The 17,630-nt window shown below is 39.6% G+C and overlaps 3 protein-coding genes across 7 annotated transcripts in view; 2 read left to right on the top strand and 1 right to left on the bottom strand.

The window, feature by feature from the left end:
* The window catches only part of Psf3 (DNA replication complex GINS protein Psf3), a 121,160-nt gene that overhangs the window by 52,852 nt on the left and 50,678 nt on the right, over nucleotides 1-17,630 (bottom strand). The window lies entirely within an intron of this gene.
* The window catches only part of Hnf4 (Hepatocyte nuclear factor 4), a 113,009-nt gene that overhangs the window by 52,793 nt on the left and 42,586 nt on the right, over nucleotides 1-17,630 (top strand). Inside the window, exon 1 of one of the 5 annotated variants that reach the window (XM_087343537.1) lies at nucleotides 9,303-9,470. The exons of the other annotated variants lie outside the window; for them this stretch is intronic. Coding sequence (XP_087199663.1) covers nucleotides 9,455-9,470 — 16 coding nt within the window. The 5' untranslated portion in view covers nucleotides 9,303-9,454. Of the gene's footprint in view, nucleotides 1-9,302; nucleotides 9,471-17,630 lie in introns of those variants that run through there. 5 annotated transcript variants of the gene reach the window in all.
* On the top strand, nucleotides 10,421-14,384 carry LOC147874708 (uncharacterized). Its single transcript, XM_087343540.1, has 2 exons — nucleotides 10,421-13,276; nucleotides 14,103-14,384. The coding sequence occupies exon 1, from the start codon at nucleotides 11,871-11,873 to the stop codon at nucleotides 12,408-12,410; it is 540 nt and encodes a 179-aa protein (XP_087199666.1). The 5' UTR covers nucleotides 10,421-11,870; the 3' UTR covers nucleotides 12,411-13,276; nucleotides 14,103-14,384.

The raw sequence follows: 17,630 nt of genomic DNA, 5'->3' as shown, positions 1-17,630 counted from the left end.
TGGAGACCTATCTGTCCCATGGTGTTCTTACTTAGCTTCGTCCCTCTCCTCCGACAGGCTGGCAAACTAAGCTTTCTCAGTACAGTCTTGTGGGTCATTCGAGGTTACTGAGCCCTTCCACCGACAAGGTGACACCTTTATCATTCAGTTATAATCCTCGTCGCTTATTCACTTGAGAAAGCGCCTTTAATGAAAGAAGAAACAAAGAAACTTATTCAGCAGAGACTTTGTAAACTTGATCAGTTTAGAAGGCTATTTTCGTCATAGATCGTTTAAAATTTTATAGACTACTTGTATATTTCTGATAGGTCTAAATCTTGTTTTAAATTTGATTAATCTTTAATAACGTTCAGATGTTACGTTCAGCCAGTACCAATGCGACGTTTACAGAGGAAAGTATTAATAAATACGCAGACATCGGGATCTGTTTAATCATTAGAGAACGACATCTTGTTCAAATAGATCTCAAGTTGTTTACTCTCGACTATGATATGCGGGACTGAAGTTATCAGTGGCAAATGGCAGCCACCATACTGCGTAGTTTCCCGAGCTGCAATTCTACATTTCCATTGCTGAGCTCGTTTCTAGTTGACTGTTACACTACCTAACTACTAACTCTCGTGTTCAGAAGAGGCTTCTACCAGACCCTATTCCGAACCAGATGAATCCCTTCTATAACCCAGAACCTTTTCCCACCAAGATCCATTTTAATATTATCCTCCCATCTACGCCTAGGTCTTCTGAGTGGCCTCATCCCTCAGGCTTTCCAACCACGATTTTTAAAGCATTTCTCATCTCCCCCTTGCGCTCAACATGCACCGCCCATCTCATCCTTCTTGATTTGACCACCCTAATAATATCTGATAAGGAGTACAGACTACTGATTACCTCATTACGCAGTTTTCCCCAGCCTCCCGTCACTTCATCACTCTGAGGTCCTGATATTCTCCTAAGCACCCTGTTCTAAAACGCACACAGTCTGTGCTCTTCCTTCGAGGTTAGAGACCACGTTTCACAACCATGCAAAACTACAGGTAAAATTACAGTTTTGAATATTTTAAATGTTACGTTCTTAGATATCAGATGGGAAGAAATAAGATTATGAACTCCACGGTAGCAAGCATTTCCTAGATCTTTTCTGATCCTAATTATTCTGATTTGTTAACGTCGTTCCTAGATATCTGAACTACGTTTATGTAATGATTTAGTCCTGTAGTCTGGTGACAAGACATGAACTCGGTTTTTTCCTCTTTACTTTTAGGCCGGAAGTGGGTCAATTTAAACCTCAAAAGAGCTAGGTTCCAGTACTGATGACTCAGCTGTATGTATTTCAGTCGGTCTAACATCATTTACCCTATGTACATTCAATAGCTGGCAAAAGTAATTCTTCCATTTATTCAAAATGTGGAAATCTGCAAGCACATGACCATTCTCATATATTATAAAGTTATTTCTAGGACGGTAACCCTTCTTACCATCATTTATGCCTCTGCATAGGTCTCTGATATTTTTATATTGTTTGTCTCAAGCTCATCATTTTAGGCTTTCACATACTGCCTTCCTTTGGTCCTGAAAGTTATACCAGCTTGACGTGCTGCATTCTCCATATTATATCTGTTCATCCGGCTTTGGTTATGCAACCACTGCAATTTAGCCTGCTTCCTTCTATCTAATACGTTTTAACATTCTTCGTCAAGTCATGGTTTATACTACTTTCACTCATTACGGCATAGACTGGCTGAAATGTTGGTATTCTCACTAGTATTTTCCCAAGCCCTACTGATGTCCAGATTACCATCCAAGTTTTCCAAAGTTGCAAACCTGTTTTTCATTTTGACTTGATTCTGTTCCTTAACTGTTGCATCGTTCAGACCTCTGCATATCAAAGATTTGAGCTATTCGTTTTCTTATCGACAGCCTGACCCTACGTTTTTCAACCACCTAATAGAGGTATCAGTCAGCCCTTCAAGACAACATCTATCTATCACAACGTTATTGTGCGTTTTTACACAGAAGTTCAGGTGTATTAATGACTTTTTAGATGTGGGAACATTGTACTCTTCACAACTAGATTTACTGATGTGGCAAAATTTACTACTCTAACAGCATTATCATTTCTAGTTTCCTGTAAACCCTTATCCACAATTATCGTTTCGAATATAAGATATCTTTCCTCCACCCTTCACCTTCGCACTGAAATCCCTTAACAACCTTTTCATGTGGCGATGTGGTACTCCTGATACGACCCCCTTATGTACAAAAATGCCTATTCCTAAGTAATGATAAACATTCCATTTCCATAGAGGAATGGAAATCGACTTCTGGCACAGTGCCACCATCTGATAGTTTGTACTCCCACTAAATGTTAACTTACATTTTGTTAATTCTCCAAAACTGATGTGCATTTTCTGTTGCTTATGTCGATCAAAAACATTTGTCCGAGTCTGAGGCTTTTTGGAACATTTGTAACACGCTGATTCTATGAGGTGGGGAGTTGCTAGCCCACGTCCAACTACCAAATAAGAGGACCACTCCTTGTCGGCTCACCGAGCCAGCTTATTCAGTATAGTCGCAGCTACCCTGCAAATCTGGAGGCTTCTTCTTCAATACTCAACCTCAGACGCACACACATTAAGCATTTGTCCTTTCCGTCTTTAAGCAAACATTGAGCGGGCTGTCACGAAGATGATACTTCTGATTCGCTTTTGGGGGGTATCCAGTTCTAATCATGGCAGGGTTCTCTTGTTTTACTTACACACTTCAGACGACCACCTAATCCCTTAAAGCAGTCAATGCGTTATTACGCACACATTGTTCACAGTTGATTCGAATTTACATTGCGTCATTTTATTTGATAGAGCTTGGCAAAGTAGGTTAATAAATAAACAACGTCGTGACGCCTGTTTCGTATTCGGGAGGATATGGGTTCAGATCTAGGCAGAAAGACAAGCTGGAATATTCCTTAGTCACTCCAGGAAAATACAGGGCTATAACATGTCAATACCCCACGACCGCTTCCTTCCTATTCATTATTGATTAGTCATCCTAGTATACGCTGCTGACGGCGTCATTAAATAACCAGAAAAAAACATGCACCCTACTCGCTAACGATTTGCTACATAACGAATCTGTGGCTTACAGTTTGACTGGCCGTCTCACTAACTTCTTTCTTAACTTCGGAAACTTATCGGCCGACCACTTTACTTTTAAAACTGAAGCAATAGTTCAAAGTCCTGCTCACCTGGTGTATGTATATAAGCAATGCAGGCATATAATCCAGTTTGGCGTGTTAATGATTTCCAAATGCGTTCTCTGCTATTCTTACACATCATCACCCTTTTTGTTTATTGCAGATATAAATCTACTGCTTGAATTAAAATACAACACATGTGTATCACACTCCACGTAAAACAAGGGTTAATGGTCTCATGTACAGATACGAACAAAAATTACATTCGCTCGACAACAATGAGTGTGGAGATTACTGAGATTTATATTACTGAAGCTGCAAATCAAAACTTTCATTTTACAGTATGTTCATTCACATACATTACAGGCATTTGGAGAATCGCCACTGATGATGAATGGTATCAAAAGACAAGATAAACTGACCAAAACATATCCTACCTTCAATGCTTAAATTTATTTTGTTACCTGATCTTAATAACTGTTAACAATCTTCTATGTCCTGGGGGGGGGGGGGGGCGACATTTATTCCGTATGTGTGACAACCAGGATGCTGAGATTAATAGGTGGAACTAGAGTAATGAAGTAACAAAAGGACGAAGACAATTATACAACGAATATCTTCGAAATTTATATCACAGTTTTCTGGTTATATAGACCTGCCAATGTTCCTCCGACGTTGGTATAAAACAGAAGACTGCATTCTAATAACCCACACAGCCGTGAAAACCTCAAATAATGAATGCATTATCGTATATTAGGATTATGAAAATGAGTATAAACGATATAGGGTGAGTTTATGTGGGCTGAATTTAACTGTCTCCAATTAGTGACTCGAAACTTTCAGATATTAGACACCCCTGCAACTCAGTTGTGACTTTGCACCCTTGATGTCAGATTTCCTGGAAACCCAACGATTTTCACATTTACAATAGAAATAATACGACAACGATATATATGTAAACAAATGAAGACAATCTATCCATTACAACAGAGATATTTCAAACAGTTGATTTCATTTGTTTAATGTGTGTGCTCTGAGATTACTGAACGATCAACTCCTCTTGGTGCACTACTCAGAAAATTGTACGATGAGGAACTTCCTGGTTTATATATTATTAGGGAAATAAAACACAGAATTATGCGAAGGGTTGGGCATGTAGCCAGGATGGGGGGGATAAGGAATGCAGACAATTTTGGAGGCGAACCCTCTTGGAAAACGACTACTTGTAAGACAAAGATCATAGGATAATATTAAAAATGATTTTAAGAGCTATGTTATGAAAAAAACTTGTCGTGTGTTCTAACTGTGCGAGTATTTAACAGATCAAAAGAATAATAGAGGTAAAATAATAAAAAAACAGATTTTCCTTACAGAAAGAATGTCTGACGTGGTGAGGTTAAAAAATTCACCTACTTTACATGTTTTTAAATTTTTTTATTATTATGGAAAATAAGACTACTATCCCTGCATTTGACTAGAAAGACTTAGGAAAACCACGGAAGACCTCAGGATGTTCGGTTCTCGGGCCGAGAGGTGAGCAGTTAGCTTCGTATTCCTTCAGCGTTAATCCTAGTAGATAAACTCAGATGTGTGTGGGCCCTAGAATCGGTCTGGACGCGGTGTAAAAGAGAAAATTCCTCAAGCACAAAAATATTTTATCATTCATATAGGAGTTTGTGGATCTGCATTTATACACAATAAGGAGTTTCTCAAACAGTTGCTCAGCACGTAAAGAAAATCCCCGTAAATTAAATTTTAAGTTGCTGAGCCTTATCGCCCTGATGATGGAGGCAGCTAGGATCTGAAACGTCGGTAGACTTCTACTAGACAACACGGCGCTATAACACAGATGACAGCCATCTTCGAACTCACCGCCGTTAAAACCTCAAATCCTACTTGCTGAATCTAATTCAAACCTTCGTACCACAGGTCTCCTCAGGCGGTTTCCTGTCTCTGTGTTCTCCAGCCGAAACTGTATATGCATTTCTAATCTCTCCCATGAGCGCTACATACTCCGCCTATCCTCCACTTGATGACCCCAACAATATTATTCAAAGATTTCACTTATGAAGTTCCTGACATGAAATTTTCGTCTCCTTCCTATTGCTTCCTCTTCTTAAGTTCAAATAGTCTGCTCAGAAGTTTGCTCTCAAATACCCTGAGCTTCTGTCTAATACTTAACATATTATGTAATATGCCTCTGAGCCTTCTTAAATAAGACGCAGGTGCCATGATATCATCTTAACAAATATTTTTATTACTTGTTTGTCGTCACTCAGCTTCAATGTCTTCGTTCTGCAGTTTAGACACCGTTCGTTACCATCTTCAGTTAATAGTCTGATTTCATTCCGAGGAATCGGAGCTCCTTTTTTAGACTAGAATAATTGTACTGCTAATTCCAACGCTATGACGACAACCACTTAGATGAAGATGACCGTCTTCTGGGATGCTGCGACGTGTAGCCTGGTAGAAAATGAACAATTGTTCACAGGTGCTTACTGCCTCCTTCATCAGAGCAACCATCACACTTACGTACACTCTTTAGTATTAATTACGTAAAGAGGTTCAGTCAATAAATAATTCTGGAGACGCAACGAAGGGGCTCTGTCTTCAACACAGATCATTCGCACGAAGAAGGTTTCGTATTTGTGATTGAAACTATGGTAATAGGGCCTATACGTTACAGTACTACATAGTAAGAATGGAGATAGGCAATAGGAACCGAGAGGTAGACCTAAATAAAGACGGTTGAAGTAAAGGAGTTCAGATTATTTAAGATGTGACCTACAAGCGGGATTATATGTTTAGTAGTATGAAAAAGATGTACATTTTAATTGCCCCGCTACAGCATAAATGAGGTACTTAAAATCACAAAGAAGGCATTTGTAAAACATGTTCACTCAAATCTGGAACATACGTCTCTAACCTCGTGTGTAATTTAAAACGAAATCACCTATATTATTACACCGCACAAAAATTCTTCCTATTATGTTACAAGAATCTCATTTTTATCCACCTTAAAACAGCAACACGCAGTCGCCATCTTAATGTTGAAGATTTCTGTCTTCTGGGTTGTTGCGCTGTGTAGTCTGGTAGATGTTTACCAACGTTTCAGAGGTCATACTGCCTCCGTCATCAGGGCATATTCATCGCCCTGATGACGGAGGCAGTATGACCTCTGAAACGTTGGTAAACATCTACCATACTACACAGCGAAACAACCCAGAAGGCAGAAATCTTCATACTCACCGCTGTGAAAACCTCAATTCATACATCTTAATGTTGTTTGTGGCAGAGATTTAACGAGTTCTACAAAATGTTCATTCCGAGTTTCATCGGAATCACTCGAATTGCTTTACGGGGCAAGCAGCTTGCACGGACCCTTGACAATTTATTATTATTATTTAGAGAATCAGTCTAGAATGGTAAAAAATGTGCAAATTACCGGTTATGGAACACATTGACACCTTGACGGCTTTGCGACTTATCACTTTGTTCTGAGTTGCAATCAGAAACAGGTGCGTTAATTGTAACTTATAGCTTATGCTTCTACAAATAAAACTTGGTTGTCCAGAAGTACTGACCCATCATGACACGGATAACCTTAAGATTATCAGTTGGCAATCCAACGCATCCAGTTCTAACTGCTTTCTTCGCGTCTAGTACCGTTCATATACGCGTATAGTCAGTTACATAAATGTTGGGTAAAGGACTGAATTATAAATTCACCAGCAGATTTTATATAACACTACAGAATAAATCGAATTTTTTTTGGAAAGCCTGAAGGGACGAGTTCACTCATAACACCTAGGCGTAGGTGGGAGGATAATATTAAAGTAAAATATTAAGGAAATCGGATTTGGAGGCATGGACTGAATTAATCTGGCTCAGAATATGGAGGGGTGGTGGGATTTTGTGAGTAATGAACCCTTGGGTGTCTTAAAGTTCGCGTAATTTCTTGTTTAGCTTAGCGACTATTAGCTGCTGAAGACGGACTCTCCTCCATGAAGTTAGTCACATAGTTACAGTTACAGAATAAACCGAAAATGACATGAAGAACGAAATCTGATGCAATTAAAATAAAAGTATCAACCCCGAGCAATAAACACATACGAGGAAGTCTAAAGACTGAGAGGACAGGTGTAACGCTAATGTTTAACTATAGTATTCCGGGAGGTAACCGGTTCGAATCTTGGCCAGCTTACTGAATACCTCGGCCGAGGTTCTCGTGGATTTCCAGGACAGAATCTTCAAACAGGTCAGGGCCACCGCAGCCCACGTATTTAGGCTTACTTAATTACCATTCATTGTCATAATCCAACGCCATCTAGCTCAAGTAGTTGAAACAGAATAGTCAGTCTAAGAACAGATATGTGAGTCAGTCAATAAATAAAATAACCTCAAGAGCATGGAAATATTTTCTGTTTAACCCATAAAGACGACGACGATACGGAGAATCGTCCAAAAACAGTCCATTACATCTGTACATCACACAAATGAACCTGTAGCAGTTACAAGATCGCGTCCAACGTCATGTCATGTAAACAAACAGGTTGTTTTATCACTAATATTTTTTGATAAATGAGTACTACCCTTAACGTGATGCACAACCCTTTACATAATAAGATGCTTACATCATTTCTTTATTTATGGAATCTTCTTTGTAAATATCCTGTTTGCGCTAATAAAATGTCCCAATGCTGTGGATCACAAATATAAGCAAACGGTTATCAATAGGCCAAAGCCTATAGCCAACAGTACGTCAAAGCCTACGATTGCAAAATGTCTTCAAGACATTTCTTAGTTTACTCCTTTATAAACCTTGAATGCCGAAAACAATGTGTCTTTATTAGAGTTCCGAAATTGTTATTCATATGTTTCCCGTTTTACGCGTTTTAAATATACGTCACGACTAGTAGGAACGCAACTCTCGTGTTTAACTAGTCACTTGTACACAGAGCACTCACAACACAGTGACAGAGATAAGAACAAAACTTCCTTACAGTGAGATGTACTTTTTTATACTAGAAGTTTTTCAAACTTGGGAATTAAATGGGAGGAAAAACACGTGTTGACGTGGTGATAAGGTGAAGCAAATGGTAAACAAGCAAAGGACCGCTTTTACGCGTGGTATCTCGCTAACAGAATCGCTTATATTGATGGCGTGCGTACAAATACTGGCTTCCTGAATCACTTAACAACCACTGCCTGCCCTATATACGGCTGCAAAAAACGCCCAATTATTACATACTCACCCCAAAGATTGTGAATGCAATGTTTGCCGAAACGGGTAGTTTTCAACGATCGGCGCGGTTCATCGTCGACAACCGAAGTTGTATATTTAACTCCAGCCATGGAAAACAAAGGACAAGAATCCCTCATCACTGTTTATAACTCCTGTCGCGACAGGGCAAAATCTAGCGAATACATATTACACAATTTCCGTGATAGTAACAGTTTACAACTTACGTTTAATCAGCATTTGCATTAACTTGTGCACTACCGGAGCTTTGAAAGGTGCAGTAATTTAAATTCGTATTTAATTACAACGATAAACATATTTAAGAAAACGTCCTTGATGTCACATGTTCCAGTTAAAAGCTCAATGCCAGTACCCGACGACTGTATGAGTCATAGTATCTCAGTAAGCCTGTCCGGCCTATCAGGCAATTATCTGATAGTCTACCATTATGCAGACTTCCTATTTAAATAGCCGACGTTCAGGTATAGTTGTACCCAGTCTTTTATTTTAGACTTTGGTTTTAATGGAACATTTGTTGTGCATTTATTTCCTTTCTTTAGTACTGACCTAAGAAAGGTCTTATAAGGGTGCATTTGAGGGAAAGACAATACCCAATTATCACATCAAGAGGCAGAAAAACATGTTTGTGATTTCTTGACTCAGCGATTCAAACTTACAGAAATATGAGGGTTGGCTGTTTTTACCGAGGGAGTAGCCCTTAGTAGCCTCTTAGCAGAGTTGTTACAAATTAAATTCATACGTAAATGAGTCATGGTTTATGAGCATTTCAAATGTGAGTGATATAGAACAGCTGGTGAAAGATTTTATATGTGTCTGACATGCTCTGCGGTTGACTAATACCTTCTGAATCCAGCAGTTTGCAGAGTTTCCTATGTTAGTCATTCGCGTTTGTAGTCAGCGCTTTTCAGTCGACGCATTTATGTGCCTGTCCATCCTTTATTGACAGTCTAAGAATATCTGCAGACGGAGCGCGTGATCAAGACACACACACGGCCTTCAGGATGGTGCTTATACTAGGTAAGGCTTTGTTAGCACGTTGTATTTCTTCGCAAGCGCTCATCTGAAGACTTACAGCAAATGTTCGATTAAATGCCTAAGCTAGAATTTGTCCGCGTAGTGGCAAAGACATTATACATGGTAGCCGCATCTCTTAAACGAGCAGAGTACTATTATAGATTGTAGAGTCTGAATATCGTTTTTACAGTAACTGGGTACTGGAAAAGAATTGTAAATAACATCTGCAGCATCCGGGTACTGGCACAGAAATTGTAAATAGTGGTTGGATCTCTTATAGTAGCCGAATACAGGCACAATAATTGTACAAATGGTTGAACAGTTGCTATTGATTATTCATGTAATGATTTTGATGGCACCAGTATTTGAAGAGACAGAACACATTTTCTTAAACTGGTTGGCCTATATTTCAGTTTCTTTTGAACTAATATATTAGAATAAAATTGTTATATTTAAATTAATAAATATTTACAAATTCAAATATTAATTCTATAAATATTTGATTAAACACCGGGATTTAAATCGTATCCTAGGTTCGAATTATAGCCCGAACAGAAACCGAATATAATACTGGGTCTCAAATAATAGCTGGGAATCATCATATAAATGTAAGTGATGGAAACATACGCTGGCGGCGATTCAGATAAAGATTCTGATAGTATCAGTATTTGACAGAACAAGACAATTTTAATATATCGTGTTTCAGTGTTTCTTTCATAATAAACTATAAGCAGATATTCTTGTCACATTAATTAAAATGTGAGAAGCAGATATCTATTTAAAGCAATAACTTACATTTGGCACTATACAATAAGTAGTGAAAGTACGGCTAAGCTCGCACGCGTTTTAATAAGAATTCCATGTTTTTCATATTTTGAAAATTTTTAGTTAATCTTATATAGTTAATCTGATCATACAATATAAAGTAGTAAGCAAATAACAAAAATGTTTCATTTAACCTATTCTGTATAACAAATCAAAATGACGTTCATGAGGAAATTAGGAGGAGACTAAATTTCGGAAATCTTTGCTACTTTTCAGTTGAAAATATTTTGTCTTCCCGTCTGATTTCTAAAAACCTGAAGATTAAAATACACAAAACAATAATTTTACCTGTTGATTTATATGGGTGCAAGACATAGTCTCTCACTCAGAGGGAGGAACATAGATTGCAGGTGTTTGAGAACAGGGTGTTGAGGAGGATATTTGGGCCTAAGAGGGAAGACGATGGGGCGTGGAGAAAACTGCATAATGATGAGCTTAACAATCTGTACTCCTCCCCCATTATTGTCAGGGTGATTAAGTCGAGATTAATGAGATGGGCAGGGAATGTAGCGCGCATGGATGGGGCAAGAGTTGTGCACCAGGTATTGGTTGGGAAGCCCGAGGGGAAGAGACCGCTGGGGAGACCTAGACGTAGATGGGAGGATAATGTCAGGCGGGATCTATGGGAGATAGGAGTTGAAGGAGACTGGATTTTGTTGGCCCAGGACAGGGTCCTGTGGGGGGCTTTGGTTAATTCGGTGATGAACCTTCGGGTTCCGTAAACCATCTATTTAGTTAACCTATTCTGAACGAGACAGCATATGTTCAGTATAAAATGTCCATACAGCTTTCTAGAATTAAATATCAAATACGATTCATCATAGAAAACATGCAAATATCATAAGCTATACACAGGTCTCATTAATGTCCAGATTAGCGACTGGAATTTTTTTCTGTGGCGTGTCACTTGCTATTAAATTAAATAAATTAACCATTCTATGCATGACAACATTGGTCTCCTCAAATTTGTACCACTTCATATGTAGCAGTCCGGTGTATGCGATAACATTTGAAGAATATTTCCGCACATTTTAATATTATCACATACATATTTTAGTATTTGTCAAATATTTTTGTCTCAGATGGGGCAAAAAGCATTATAACATTGCAAATTAAAAATATACTCACTTTCTACCATCCGCTAGCAGACAAAGTATATTCTCTAATGACAGAGGCAGTAGGTACCAATGAAACATCGGTAGACTTCTACCAGACTAGTCGGCGCAACTTCTCCCAAGACAGCCATCTTCATCTACATCTTCCAGGTTGCACATCGATCTGATGACGGAGGCAGTATGACCTCTGAAACGTTGGTTAATATCGACCATACTACACAGCGCAATAACCCAGAAGACAGAAATCTTCACACTCACCGCTGTGAAAACCTCAAATCTTACATAGTAATACCAGGTGATTCAAAAAGGACTTTACAACTTTGAAAGTGTATAGAAATTTAATCAGAAAGCTTATAGAATCGGTTGAGGTGTCATTTTGTAGCAAACCAAATCAAGTTTGACTCACGTTGTGCTGTAGTACCGAATTCCGTCACCGCGAGCGCAAGCGGCAGTGCATTTGAAAATGGCTACTTTCACAGGTGCGGAGCGCGCTCGCTGTGTGCTGTGGTTTGAAGAAACAAAATCTGCGACAATGGTTCAACGAAATTTTCGCACCCAGTATGACAAGGATCCTCCCAGTAGACCTACAATTTACTCTTGGCACAAGAATTTTGTTGAGACTGGTTCTGTTCGCCATGAAAAATCTCCAGGTCGCCCGCGTGTTTCTATTGCTCTTGTGGAACACGTTCGTGACAGCCCAAAGGTGAATGTGTTTTGTGCCCTTAGCAAAGTTAAAGTGTACGGCCCGTTCTTTTTCCATGAGAGAACCATCAACGGTATCGTGTATCTGGATATGCTCGAAAATTTTCTCATACCACAGTTAGACGAAGATGACCAAAAAGGACGCATTCACTTCCAGCAAGACGGCGCACCAACTCACTATCTCACAGAAGTCCGGGATTTCCTCAATAACCGTTTCAGAGGTCGGTGGATTGGTCGAACAGGGTCGATAGCATGGCCACCTCGTTCTCCAGATTTGACACCTCACCGGCGAGTGGCGTAAAATTACGTCCGGCATTTAAATTCTCCAGGTTGCGGCCTGGCGTAATATTACGTCCGGCTTTAAGCCTAATTTCTTCCGCTCATAACTTTGTAACGAATAATGCCAGCGCAATGAGGTTTGTAGTACTCTGTTGTGGAAAGTTTTCTGTGTGTGAAGATCCGGCAACCCTGTTGAATATTCCTTCAGCGACTACCTGTGAGTCTAAAAATAAACGACTGGCCTCAGTGTTGCAATGGAGAACCCTTCCAGCAGTCGTGTGTTATTTGATGCTGAACAAAGGGCACTTCTAGACGAATTATTGGAAGTGACAATTATAGTAACTCGGACACTGAGAGTGTAGACTTTGACTATACACAGTTGGTGACACCGGGAACGTTAGCGATTAGTGATAATGAGAGTGACAATGGTGGTGGCGAAAGCCAGGAAGAAATTGTAGAAGCAAATTCAGGTATTGTTTCCGGCAAGTATATGTGGGAAAATATAGAATCATTTACTGCTTCAAGAGAAGCATTTTGTAATGTATATGGTCCTCGGTTCGACACGGCTAGACTAGATGTCGTGAGTTCATTCGAAAACATTTTCGATACAGCTCTTGTGCAGCTCATTGTAGATGAAACCAACAGATATGCTAAGCAAGAAATTTCTAAAAGTGCCCATCCTCTCACATTTCGATCTAGGATTAGGAAGTGGCAAGATGTCACAGTAGACGAAATTTACGTGGTTTTGGCTCTATTTATGTTGATGGGCATTGTAGTGAGTGTGAGGCAGGGTTGTGTATGGATGGCTGTTTCAAGGACTACCACACAAAACTCAACTTCTGATCCACTTGCTCCCATTGGTCACACACAGAGTGCTCATCTTATAAGGTGAGATTACAAAACCATCTTTTTACCCTCAGACGTGTTTCTACGTGTATACACGCGGGCATTTAAACTTAACTGCCTCCCGTTCCACGTGCATATACGCAAGACTCTAAGTCTAATTTCTACAACCCATAAGTATGGTATGAATAACGACTGCTTTATGAACTTTGGACTGGTCTGCTGTGAAAGGAATCCTCCTTCTGATGATGTGGCAACAGTGTGTGTATTTCTTTTAACTGTGCTGGCCATTCGTAAGTATAAATGCCTGACCTACAAGTTTTCAAGGCTACCCCTCATACATGTGGTGTTTGTTGTGACTGGAATTTAGGGTCTCAAAAAGGTTAAAATGACAGCCATAAATCCTGGAAATAAAGAGAGGGGAACAGAGTGGAAAGACAGAGGAAAAAAGGTCATATCTGAAGCAGACAAAAGGTTCCTCAAGTTAGGAATACAAGTGGAATCGGCATGTATGTGTATTTCAGAAATAACAAAATTTGAACACCCCTATACTCAGAAATCTATAATTAGAAGCCTTGTTAGAAAGAGACGGTTATAACTCTTATGATGATGTATATAGTAGGGGCTACAGTTGGGAGCCAACTGATAGTCACGTGGAGGGGGGACATTTCGTGGCTCGTATTTCTGAAAAAGTAAACAAGTGAAGGCCTCAGATACATTGTGTGGAGTGCCAGAAACGCAGGAAAAGGATAGAATCTATTTATTGGTGTAGTGTAGTGTTTTTATGTCTGTTTCAAGAACTAAAAATACAAAACTCAACTTCTAATCCACTTTCTTCCATTGATCACACACATGGTGCTCATCTTGTAAGGTAAGATTACAAAACCATCTTTTAAGAGGATTTCAGTGAAAAATTCATAATTATATCTCATATAGTTCAAAAGTTATGGAAAAAACGTATTTTACAGCAAAATTTAAATGGACATTTAAAAAAAACTACCGCCATCACAGCACAACAGCGGTATATGCTGGGTATTTAAACTTTCCGCGTCACCAGGTTAAAGATCGCGTGTATGTTCCACCCTTACCTGCCAATCTCACTGAGCTCAAAGCTCGAATCACCGCCGCAGTTGCAGAAGTGACACCGGATATGCTGTATATGTAAGAAATTGATTTCAGGTGGGATGTCTGCAGTATCACCAATGGCAATCACATCGAACCAAAATGACTATTTGAGGTAAAACTTGATTTGTTGTGCTACAAAATGACACCTCAACCGATTCTGCAAGCCTTCTGAATAAATTTCTATACACTTTCAAAGTTGTAAAGTCCTTTTTGAATCACCCTGTATATTTCCTTGAAATATATCTCATAATCGTATGTCACAAGGGAGTCATCGTGATCGGTTATATTCTGCAGAAGTAGTTTGACCAATCATCAAAAGATAGCGATCCACTATTCATTTCATTTAAATGTTCAATAAGACGGAGGGAAAAAAATGGTGATACATATTTCAACATGTGAAAGAGGTATGGTCCTTGATATTCCTGTCAAAGACCGTCTTCAGTTATCCCTAATTATTATGCGTTCTTTGCACTAAGTGCATAGCGAGAACGAATTATGGGCGGGTCGTGTCCATCCGTCCGTCCGTTTGTTGAGTCGATTCAACTAGAGAACCATTGGACGGATTCTGATGAAATTTGATATGGAGGTCTGCACGGGTCTAAATTTTAGAATTCGCCCGGCTCAGTCCGAGGAGCATTTGGTACGAGCTCAAAGCTTATCTTCATTTATGCTACCCGTACCCCACCTAAGCCCGACTTCCTTTTGTTCCAACCCTAATGGAACCCGATCTGTAATGGCTATCGTAACATTAATACATTTTTCTTTTGATGTATAAATGCCAATAATCCTTGAATGAACTATTAACGACGCTCTAAGAGCATCTGAGGCTATTTTGGCGTTTGAGAAACGGTATAAAGATACCGGATGTCAGGTCGGCAAGTTGTTATGTCCAACTACATGTTAGAGGGAGCTACGGAAATCCCCGAGAAAATCAAGCCGATGGGATTTGTTTCCGGAGCCCGACAGTATCATGAACAAAAGATGAGCCCAACTAGGAGAAAATGTTTCTTTGCGGAAAAAAGTGGCACAAGAAAGCTTGAAAGGTTCTATTTATGTTTTATTGCGCTTATTTGAACCGATCCAGGACCCGAACATTATCTGTGCTACCAGCCCCAGGCCTACTTACCCCTCTTCTTCCCACTTTGATGATCAGAGCCAATGTATCATCATGAAAGCGTCAGTTGCTGACAGAGAGTTGTTAATAAGACACAAACTTTAAATAAGTCAGCAAGTGCGTGTAGCTGTCACGGTCATACCGTGACATTGTTTTCCGTTGTTTGTATAACGCAATTATCATTCTTACAGATTAAATATTGGAGGAATGTTTAAAACAAATTTAATCTTGTCCATAATTGACTTCTACATCCACAGAGCAAAGTCCTTATTCAGAAACTGATAGTCGCTCAGTTAGTAAAAGAAATCGAGTAATTTGTGGAAAAGAAGGTTCCTTGTCGTATTCTTAAGATTTTATTATGAACCAGTTCTATTTTAATATTGTGCTCATTTATGCTTACGTTTTCGAACCGATCTTTCGGCTTCTGATAATTCGACTAAAATTCTGTATGCATTTCTGATCTCCCCATTCATGTTACACGTTCTGACCATACTTTCCCTGATTTGCTCACTCTATAATATTATGCGGAAGCAGGCAAACACATTACGAAGCTCCTCATAGAATTTTATCTTTCTCCTGTCTCATCTTCTATCTCAGATCCAAATATTCCCCTCAGATTCCTGGAACGGTAGGACTGTTCTATTCGACCAGACCGGCTATGGGGCCCATCCAGCCGGGTATCGGGAGATTCTTTTATCGGAGGTCAAGCGATTGAGGTATGAATCTGAATGCTCACCTCCTTTCAGTGCCGCCGAATGCGTGGAGCTATACCTCCACTAGTCCACACGTCTGCATGACGTGGTGCTTAGTTAACCACTGTGGACGGCATTTTTACCTTTGTGAGACTTGAGGTTCTGACGGCGGTGAATATGAAGATTACTCTCTTCTGGGTTGTTGTGTAGTCTAATAGAAGTTCTTCGAATTTTTTCATGTTTACCCTTTTCTCAAATATGATCTACAGTACCTGTCCTTCCCTTAGGATGACAAGCCAAATTTGACACCCATACAAACCTTAAACTACGGTAACAGCAAAAGGTAAAGTCGTCTCTTTGCCTAAGCACCACGCCAGAAAGACAGAGGAGGATCAGGGGCAAAGCTCCGCGCATTATTAGCTTCGACACTTCATGGAAGTGGTCAGCTTCACGCTCCGCTTCTTTGCCTCCAGAGAAATGCCAACAGATCCGGAGTGGCCAAAGAGAAAATTATTTTCCTTATCGGAAATTAAACCTCGCCAGTTCAGTCACGCCGGTCATAGGTGGTCGGGTATTATGGGCAAATCGCTACAGTTGGGCCACTTACGAATAGGCCTATGTAGCTGTATTTTCTCGGATTATGATTTCTTTCAGCTGTTATTCATGGCCATATGTTTAAAACAGGAAGCCAGCTGGCGAATAATATTGATTAACCTGATCAAATTGATAGCTGGTTGACGCTGTTTGAGGAAATTATTCCTGTTTACAGCGACAATCATACGAAACCTGTTTCCAAAACATGGGAGAACCCATACAGTTATGGCAAGGTCGGATATTTAGTTTGGCGCGAGACGCCCATCACAATCAAACGTCATCATCAGTGAGCGTGCAGGCTCTGACGATGAGACAGGCAAGCAGACAACTAGCCGCAGCGGATATCTGGTAAATCCAAGGAGGATATCCACATTACAATGACATAGCATGCATGATACAGCCGAGCCTGGAAAGAAGTACGAAGTCCACGGATGACGTCAGATCATTTGACTCATGTGACGTACACTCCAGCGTGCATCACTGACAGAAAGTGTTTAGCAAATCAAAGTTCTGAAAATAAAATGCTGAATCTTACATGAATCTGACAGCCCAATGGAAAAATTCTGTATTTAGCTTCACTCGGTCATGGATTTGTAAACTGTTTCTAAATAAGCAATCAGATAGATAACAGTAAGAATGACAGTTACGTTGTAAAAGTACAATGTAAGCAGGAACACAATGGACTTCGTACATACCTTATTCGATTTGTTACGGTTTCAGTAGAAGTCTATTCAGTAGCAGAATTCTAAACTTTGGAATTATATATACACTTGGAGGTGGTAAATCATAACACTGAATACGATCGATTATACTATATGAAACAAAATATCCCGATCACGAGACGTAGTCTTTAATTCAAACACAGGTACTCATT

This window comes from Zootermopsis nevadensis, unplaced genomic scaffold (assembly GCF_977971745.1).
Source record: "Zootermopsis nevadensis isolate Lab colony 2312 unplaced genomic scaffold, Znev_1.0 Znev_ptg000006l, whole genome shotgun sequence".
Lineage (NCBI taxonomy): Eukaryota > Metazoa > Arthropoda > Insecta > Blattodea > Termopsidae > Zootermopsis > Zootermopsis nevadensis.
This window is presented reverse-complemented; position numbering and strand designations above follow the sequence as displayed.

What these genes read in the sequence shown, in the direction of transcription:
- LOC147874708 (XM_087343540.1), top strand. Translation starts at nt 11,871, where the DNA reads ATGGCTACTTTCACAGGTGCGGAGCGCGCTCGCTGTGTGCTGTGGTTT.